Here is a 9,847-nt window from a genome sequence, read left to right on the forward strand (position 1 = left end):
ATGGGGGTGGCAGCATCATGCTTTGGGACTGTTTCTCTGCAAAGGGAACAGGACGACTGATCCATGTACATGAAAGAATGAATTGGGCCATGTGTGGTGAGATTTTGAGTGCAAACCTCCTCCCATCAGCAATGGCATTGAAGATGAAACGTGGCTGGGTGTTTCAGCATGACAATGATCCCAAACACACCACCCGGGCAATGAAGGAGTGGCTTTATAAGAAGCATTTTAAGGTCCTGGAGTGGCCTAGCCAGTCTCCATATCTCAACCCCATAGAAAACATTTGGAGGGAGTTGAAAGTCTGTGTTGCCCAGCGACAGCCCCAAAACATCACTGCTCTAGAGGAGATCTGCATGGAGGAATGGGCCAACATACCAGCAATAGTGTGTAACAACAACCTTGTGACTTACAGAAAACATTTGACCTCTGTCATTGCCAACAAAGGATATATAACAAAGTATTGGGATGAATTTTTGATATTGACAAAATATTTATTTTCCACCATAATTTGCAAATAAATTCTTTCAAAAATCAGACAATGTGATCGTCTGGATTTGTTTCCACATTTTGTCTCTCATAGTTGAGGTATACCTGACAATTGCAGGCCTCTCATCTTTTTAAGTGGGAGAACTTGCACAACTGGTGGCTGACTAAATACTTTTTTTTGCATATATATATAATATAAAATATATATAAATGTGTGTGACCAGATTATTATTTTTTTAATATAAATCTCTATTTAAGAACTGAATCATCCTTTCCATCAGCTCCTTGTACTAACTTCATTAATATGATTGTTTAGCAACTTGCTTTGGGAAAACTGCACGGCTGTTTGGTGTGTAGTCCCTGTGGTTTGTTTATTGCAAACCAGCAGTCATGTCATTGTGTGTTGCAACTATAAAATAAAAATGAGTGAAATGCTTAGGACCTAGCCATAAATGAGCAGTAATACATTTTGCTGTCCCAGCTGATGGCCAATGAAGACGTATGACATCAGTCAAGTGGGCACATCTGCAGATTGGTTTAATGTGGTCCCTGATACTGTTATGAGTATTGTTAAAGTAAAATAATTCTGTCAAATCGGAGATGGAGAGAAGGTGCTGCCTTATGTACTCAAAACATCTTGCTGATTTTATTTAGGTAGCCTCTCATGTTGAAGGACTTATAGGCAGGGGGATGGGGGAGGGGGCGGGGGGTAGGCAGTCCTTGACTTTATATTAATATTTAGCATTATACCGATTCGGGTAGCTTTGGAGGCATGCATTCAGAAAAAACAAATGCATAAAATGTGATGGTGGTTTAAAGTCTGGCATGTCCCTTTTATGGTTTAAGGCCAGAGGCGTGACCTGCCATAGGATATACTTAAAAGGCAGCTGTTTGTATGTGTTTTTTATTTTTTGTTTTGTGTTTTTATTTTTATTTTTTCGTCTACTATGCCATTTGAGCTTGACTGACATCTGGAGGGATCATACTAATTGCCCCTTGGGATCCCTTTATTTGCATTGGTCCAATAGATACTTCATTCAACAATACTAACTACCGGTACTTACAAATGGGGCTTTAATAGTGAAGCATTAAATTAGTTTTGTGTACAGGATAGACCCTAATGGACCTAATCTGACCCATTTATGTAAGTCCCCTTCCACATGGAGTGAAACCCGCTGTGATCCTCTTGCTCAGCAGGAGATCTGTCCGCAGAGCAGGTGGATGGCTGGTTCATGTCTTCTCCGCTAAGGCAGAGTGGACACATGCACAGACCGCTCTCCTCTTGGGGAGGTCGGATATAAATGGACCACTTGTTTGTTTACACCCAACTGTCTGATTCAATCGGCTAGACCAGTGGTTCTCAACCTTAGTCCTCAAGTACTCCCAACAGGCCATGTTTGCAGGTTTTCCTTTATCTTGCACAGGTGCTTTTAAAGCAGAGTCAATAGTTTGGTATTTTGGACAGCTATTTTATATAAGAGAAATTCCCAAAACATGGCATGTTGGGGGTACTTCAGGATTGAGGTTGAGAACCACTACGCTAGATTGGTGGGAAATGGATGTTTTTAGAAGATTGGCTTGGATGTTGGCAGGTGTAAATGGAATCGTGTCTGTTCACATTGACTGCTGCATAATGGAGGGTCCAACTGGGTCTGCCTGAAAAACTCACACGGGTATACCGCTCAGGACCGCCTGTCAAAGGGGGCTAGATTACAACTATACTATGTATAGCACATAACTTGACATTTATTTAGCTATTTGTAAGGGGGCATTCCTCCCACAAACCACAACTATAAGAAGCATTCTTCCCACTGACCGCCACACTTCTCTACATGAGTTGTTAAAGTGGAGCCTCCACCCACAAAAGGAAGTTTTTTGCTTGTTTGCATTCCTCCCTCCCCCCGCCACATTTGGCAATATTTATGGGGGGGATGATCTTAGAGATGTTTGTACCCCTCCTTCCCCCGCATTCTTCTGAGACACATCATAGATCCTAGAAGACTATGGGACCATTCACAAGGTACGACTAGCGCATGCGCAGTAGGGAGCCAGCTGTGAAGCCACAAGGCTTTGCTTTCCCTTACTTGCACCTGCACCCTAAGCCGATTGAAGACTCGCTTTGGGTGAGAACATCGCTGAATCCCTGGACAGGTATGTGTCCTTTTTATATTAAGTCAGCTGCTACAGTATTTGTAGCTGCTGACTTAATTTTTTGGGGGAGCCTGGAGCTCCTCTTTTAATATAGTAATTGACGGGGCTCCCCGGGACCTAAAATTTTGTTTTAAGGGTTCCTCTGTGTTTGTTTAAAAAAAAAAAAAAGTTGCTCTATGTCTTTTACTGAACATGGAATCAAACTGAAAACCGATTTGAACTTCTATTGACTCCAAGTTTCTGGAGAGGGAGGTATGTTAGCATAGCCTTGCAGGGAAGAAGTATTTTGTGCATTTTGTAGCGGGTTGCTCATGCTCTGAGCTCAAAGGACATGGGTTGAATGACACTGAGCATTATTCGGTCCAAGCCAGTGCAGGGCTATAGGGGAAAGGTTAGTAATGGGGGGAGAGAGAATGTGCTTTGACACTTACTTTTTATTTGTGGGGAGACTATTTTATAGCGATTTTAGAAGGTGCTCAATATAACAAGGTTAGGTTATATGTGCAAATGTGCATCCTCCGCCCCTCCATGTAATTTATAAGGCTATAATATGAATTCTACTTTCTTGTTTGCAGGAAGGCTCTTTCCTCAGCTCTCCATTCCTAAAGGGGTTCCTGGCTGGCTATATCGTTTCCAAACTCAGAGCTTCTGCTGTGCTGGGCTTTGCAGTGGGAGCCTGCACAGGAATTTATGCTGCTCAGGCTTATGCAGTACCAAACGTGGAGAAGACCATCAAAGACTACCTGGGCTCTTTAAGAAAATGACCTGATTAAGCCAGGAGGAATATGCTGACACTCCATTAACTGCTCCTTCCATGCTTTAAGTGCTTTCTTGGAACTATATTCCATATTGGGTACCTCCTAATTGCATACTGTGTCACTATGTGTGCAGTTGTCTAAACTGGATCTGCAGCAGGTAGTAGGAATTGGCTCAGCACGTCTGATAGCACATTGTTAAGTGCTTTCTCTAATTTTACTTTTCTAGATTCAATGCAAATTGTATTTTGGATGAAACGTTACAGAGCAGTGCTGAAAAAGTGATGAGAACATTGCTATTGGCACATTTTGCACTCACTGTGGACAATCAGCAAATTGACTTAAACTGGTCATGAATTTTAAATAACACGTCTAAATCTCAGTAGTGTCATCTCTAACTTGGTGGACAAGTATTGCATATAAACCTTTTTAGCACATTACATATTAACCCACGTGGTACAGTCTGTAGCTCCCAGAGTATATAGCTTTTTTTTACTTAACTTTAGCTGTGCAAATATACATGAATGTACACGAATAAATGAGACTTGATTCCACTATTGTATGTATTTGCATAGCTGTCTCCTATGTAATAAAATGCAGGGATTGGGGTGGACGTGTTGATGTTGTGAACCATTCAGTCCCATCCACAAATAAGCATTTTAGGAGTTGCAAATCATGTTTTCCCATTGACGGCAGTAGAAAAGACATAACCTTTGAACAGTAGTCTATTTGGTGCCTTGCCTATCTGTGTTCCCTATGATTTTGTTCTCTCTAATCTACTGATAAAGCTGTACTGACACAGCTGTAATGATTGTGATCGATAATGTAGGTGCAGAGGAATCATTGAGATCCCCCTCTGCAGATATGTTGAGAAGAGTACAGTGGACAATTATGTTAATACTGTCTGTAGTCATCTATGGATCTCATGCACCTCTAATATCTATTTGTAGAGTGGATGGGGTGATACCTTTCAGTTCATCAGCAGTTGTCCTTCTCATTGAGGTATTGAAATTTATAATATCTTTGGCATGTCTCCTGGTCACAGAGAATAAACCATTTGATATGTCGGTGTCATGGAGGCTTGCTCTCCCCTATTTATTTCCTGCCATTCTCTATGGTGCCAACAATAATTTGGTGATTCACATGCAGCATTTCATGGACCCCAGCAGTTTCCAAGTGTTGAGTAACCTTAAGATAGTCAGTACTGCTCTACTCTACAGCATCTTACTGGGTCAGAGACTTTCCATTCGCAAATGGTTTGCCATGTTTTTCCTGACAGCTGCTGGTGTGTTCTACAGCTATGGTGGTATTCAGGATGTAGAAAAGACCTCAGCTGCTAAGCAACTTTACATCACTCTTCCAGGGTTACTGATAATGGTAATCTATTGCCTGTTCTCTGGAATGTCTGCTGTTTACACCGAGATGACACTAAAGACTCAAAAGATCCCTCTAAACTTGCAAAACATTTTCTTATATTCCTTTGGCGTTGTAATAAATTTGCTAGTCTACTTGTCAGGCAGTCACAATGGTGGTTTTCTAGACGGTTTTTCCATTTGGGTTTTTGTCATTGTCATCAGTCAGGCTTTCAATGGTTTGATCATGTCTGTGGTCATGAAGCACAGCAGTAACATCACCAGACTTTTCATCATTTCCTGTTCCATGCTAGTGAATGGACTTCTGTCTTACATGTTATTTCAGCTGCAACTTACTTTTCTTTTCTTCTTAGCAGTCATTCTCATTGGCTTTGCTGTTTATTTGTTCTATGGCATTAGGTGAAATTAGATTCAACTAGCGTTTATGATAGTACTAGAGCTGCACGATTCCCAATACAATGAGAATCGCGTTTTTGTTTTCGCTTAGCATGAAGATCACGATTCTCTTGGCATAACATCTTTCCCATTATACAAAAAAATTGTGCTAACTTTACTGTTTCTTTTTATTTTTTTAAATGAATTGGAAGTGTATTTTCTCCCAAAAAATTGCATTAGCAAGACCGCTGCGCAAATACAGTGTGACATTAAAATATTGCAACGTTCATTTTATTGTCTAGGGTCTCTGCTAAAAAGCGTGCGTATAGGTGTATAAGAACTGCACGATTAATCATCAAGAATTGCTATCACGATCTTGACTAAAGTATTTCCTGATTCTTTCTATGCCAATAATTCTGTCTGCTCTTCTGAAGCCACAGCCTTCAAAAGGAAGGGAAAAAAAAAACGGGCAGTCTGCCAAGAATCAAAAAATTCTTTATCAGTTGAACTTAAGTATAAACATTGTAACAATTTGTCAATGGAATAGACTTTGTGTGTAAGTGAAAAAAGTTTAACCACTCAGCCTGGGCTCACACATGTGCAGTGCGAATTGAAGCTCAGGTTTCCCTGCAAAGAGAAAACGCAGTTGTTCAGTGTTTCATGTCAGTTTTTGATCAGTTTCAGCTCAGGATTGCATCAGTATTTTATCCTGTTCACAACAGAACACATCTGCGAATCAGATGCGTGCCCATAGAAGATAATTCGCACCTGAGCTGGACCACACTGCCTAGAAAACGCACATGCAATGCGGAGTGCGAGTGCACCACAGATATGTGAACCAGCCTCATTAAAATTAATGTATTTTGAAATGTCCTGCGAATTGGATGCGCAGTGTAAGCCGCATCTAATTCGCATAGGTGTGAATGGGGCCTTAAACACTAAACCTTTTTCTGACATTTTTCAGTTTTTCAACTTAAAATAATTTTTTTTGCTAGAAAATTACTTCGAACCCCAAACATATAATAAAATATATACAGTGACTACAAGTAGTATTCAACCCCCTGCAGATTTAGCAGGTTTGATAAGATGCAAATAAGTTAGAGCCTTCAAACTTTAAACAAGAGCAGGATTTATTAACAGATGCATAAATCTTACAAACCAAAAAGTTATGTTGCTCAGTTAAATTTTAATAAATTTTAAACATAAAAGTGTGGGTCAATTATTATTCAACCCCTAGGTTTAATATTTTGTGGAATAACCCTTGTTTGCAATTACAGCTAATAATCGTCTTTTATAAGACCTGATCAGGCCGGCACAGGTCTCTGGAGTTATCTTGGCCCACTCCTCCATGCAGATCTTCTCCAAGTTATCTAGGTTCTTTGGGTGTCTCATGTGGACTTTAATCTTGAGCTCCTTCCACAAGTTTTCAATTGGGTTAAGGTCAGGAGACTGACTAGGCCACTGCAACACCTTGATTTTTTCCCTCTTGAACCAGGCCTTGGTTTTCTTGGCTGTGTGCTTTGGGTCGTTGTCTTGTTGGAAGATGAAATGACGACCCATCTTAAGGTCCTTGATGGAGGAGCGGAGGTTCTTGGCCAAAATCTCCAGGTAGGCTGTGCTATCCATCTTCCCATGGATGCGGACCAGATGGCCAGGCCCCTTGGCTGAGAAGCAGCCCCACAGCATGATGCTGCCACCACCATGCTTGACTGTAGGGATGGTATTCTTTGGGTCGTATGCAGTGTCATCCAGTCTCCAAACGTCACGTGTGTGGTTGGCACCAAAGATCTCGATCTTGGTCTCATCAGACCAGAGAACCTTGAACCAGTCTGTCTCAGAGTCCTCCAAGTGATCATGAGCAAACTGTAGACGAGCCTTGACATGACGCTTTGAAAGTAAAGGGGCTTACGGGCTCGTCTGGAACGGAGACCATTGCGGTGGAGTACGTTACTTATGGTATTGACTGAAACCAATGTCCCCACTGCCATGAGATCTTCCCGGAGCTCCTTCCTTGTTGTCCTTGGGTTAGCCTTGACTCTTCGGACAAGCGTGGCCTCGGCACGGGAGGAAACTTTCAAAGGCTGTCCAGCCCGTGGAAGGCTAACAGTAGTTCCATAAGCCTTCCACTTCCGGATGATGCTCCCAACAATGGAGACAGGTAGGCCCAACTCCTTGGAAAGGGTTTTGTACCCCTTGCCAGCCTTGTGACCCTCCACGATCTTGTCTCTGATGGCCTTGGAATGCTCCTTTTGTCTTTCCCATGTTGACCATGTATGAGTGCTGTTCACAAGTTTGGGGAGTGTCTTAAATAGTCAGAAAAGGCTGGAAAAACAGATAATTAATCCAAACATGTGAAGCTCATTGTTCTTTGTGCCTGAACTACTTCTTAATACTTTAGGGGAACCAAACAGAATTCTGTTGAATTGAGGGGTTGAATAATAATTGACCCTCTGAATAAACTTTTCACTATTTAAAAAAAAATTAAACAAAGAAATAACATTCTTTTTTGCTGCAGTGCATTTCACACTTCCAGGCTGATCTACAGTCCAAATGTCACAATGCCAAGTTAATTCCGAATGTGTAAACCTGCTAAATCTGCAGGGGGTTGAATACTACTTGTAGGCACTGTATATATAATATCACACACCCTTTCTAGCAAAAAATTATTTCAGTGTAAGCAACAAGTGTCAGAAAAAAAGGTTTGGTCTTTGAATGGTTAAACTGCCCTCATTTACAGAATTTCATTCCTTTGATCTAAAAGAACCGAATGATGCATTGTATGTCTTCTTTATCTCTCAGTGCTGAGGAACTTTGATAAACAGATTTGTCGGCTTTTTTTTTTTTATTTTTTTATTTTTTTTTACGACAGCCCAGTTACACACCATTTACATAGAACCACGGAAATGGCTGATCGGGAGGGGGGTTGAATCGAGATGATCGTGATCTTTCAACAATTAATCATGCAGCTCTAGCTAGTACTATCCATTACTTTCCGTTATCCATTAACATCACAATCAATAAAAATTGGGTGATGAATCTTAAGGGTCTATTTGTCAATGTTTTCACCTATGTGCTCTAAGTCGCATATGTATTTTTCATTTTGTAATGCAGCAAAAATAAGGATTCATATATTTACCTGTCTATACAATTACAGTAATACCTTGGATTACAAGCATAATTCATACCAGAAGCATGCTTGTAATCCAAAGCACTCGTATATCAAAGCAAGTTTCCCCATAATAAATAATGCAAACGCATAAGATTTGTTCCACAACCACTGCTGGTATATGCAGTACTGTATGTGGCCAGAGGTGCGGGGGTGCTGGTGTATGCAATACTGTATGTGGCCAGAGGTGTGCCCCCACAACTCTGGCCACATGCAGTACTGCATACACCAGTGGCTTTACTACAGGGTTTGTACTGCTCGTATATCAAGTCAGCACTCGCATATCAAGTAAAAAAATTTTTTTTAAATGATACTCGTCTTTAGAAATGCTTGTATACCGCATTACTCACAATACAAAGTATTACTGTATTGTATGATGAGTTTTGCTTAGTCTTCCACATTATAGTGTGTGAATTTCAATCATCTTTTCTCTGTATTTTTCCAAACATTAGAAGCCTGTTCTAATAAAGACTTACAACCTATATCATTAAAAAAAAATACATTTCCAAAAGTTTAGTTGACTGTGCAGCTATCCCTTCCTTTGTTCCTGCCAACTGTAAATACAGCATTTATAAAGCAGAGCAGATTCTTCACTTGTTTCTTTGAATTTCCATCTAATCTGCTGCCTTGGTAGCACAGCTCCTGGTGTTCTCAGAGCGGGTATGTCTGCCACAGGTGGTAAATGGTCCACAATTTTGGGAAGCATATGAATGGTATGATTATAAAAATGGTCACTTTAATTTATACAATCTTTTACATCCCGTGTACTATACCTTAAGCTGAGAATGTATAAAAGGCTGGTTATGTTTAACTATATTAAATCTACACTTCTGTTTTACCAATAAAATACAACTTATTTTTCATGATGCTGTTTTTATTTATGAAGGGGGGCTTGTATTTTGGGATTAAGTTCCTATTTAAGCTCAGGCACAGAGTTCAGCTTTCATGCCAGAGGAACGGCACTAGAGCCAAGGAAATGACAGTACTTTAATCATACAGTACTGGACACAGGCTGAGTATTCATAGACCCGTGCTCGTACCTTCAGGTGATTTACCAAACTTTTGAGAACACGCCACCCCCCTGGGTACGTCCCACTTTAACCACTTCAGCCCCAGAAGGATTTGCCCCCTTAATGACAGGCTGTTTTTTGTGATACCTCACTGTGTCGCTTTAACTGACAATTGCGCCCCATGCGATGCTGTACCCAAGTAAAATTTACGTATTTTTCTCAAACCGCCTTTCAGGACAACCTTGGAGAGAGCACAACTCCTCTTCCACCATGGCTTCAGTTATTGTGTTTCCTCCGCCATGGTGGAAGTACGTGCTGGAACCAGTGAGCTGTGCTGTCTCCAAGGTGGAGGGAGAAAGCTTACCTTTGTGAAGCTGTGTAGTGACCACCCCAGCACCCCCCCCAGTGTGGGCATGGGGTGTTCCGGAGTCCCTGGTCTCTCCAGCTCAGGGAATGCAAGGGCCCGCAGGACTCGTCAGTGCCGTCCGCCCGGGGTCCGCTGGCATGGTCCTGGCGGGCGGGTGCCGCTGC

At 41.3% G+C, this 9,847-nt stretch overlaps 2 protein-coding genes across 2 annotated transcripts in view; both read left to right on the top strand.

The window, feature by feature from the left end:
- Positions 1–3,946, top strand: part of LOC143964416 (SLC35A4 upstream open reading frame protein) — a 36,519-nt gene extending 32,573 nt beyond the window's left edge. Inside the window, exon 3 of the mRNA XM_077474132.1 lies at positions 3,213–3,946. Coding sequence (XP_077330258.1) covers positions 3,213–3,401 — 189 coding nt within the window. The 3' untranslated portion in view covers positions 3,402–3,946. The remainder of the gene's footprint in view (positions 1–3,212) is intronic.
- Positions 3,947–4,093: 147 nt separating this feature from the next.
- Positions 4,094–9,167, top strand: SLC35A4 (solute carrier family 35 member A4). Its single transcript, XM_077474131.1, has 2 exons — positions 4,094–8,451; positions 8,494–9,167. The coding sequence occupies exon 1, from the start codon at positions 4,200–4,202 to the stop codon at positions 5,166–5,168; it is 969 nt and encodes a 322-aa protein (XP_077330257.1). The 5' UTR covers positions 4,094–4,199; the 3' UTR covers positions 5,169–8,451; positions 8,494–9,167.
- Positions 9,168–9,847: the final 680 nt, after the last annotated feature.

The sequence above is a fragment of the Lithobates pipiens genome, unplaced genomic scaffold (genome assembly GCF_037356315.1).
Source record: "Lithobates pipiens isolate NorthernLeopardFrog02 unplaced genomic scaffold, aLitPip1_a1.2 Scaffold_8, whole genome shotgun sequence".
NCBI lineage: Eukaryota > Metazoa > Chordata > Amphibia > Anura > Ranidae > Lithobates > Lithobates pipiens.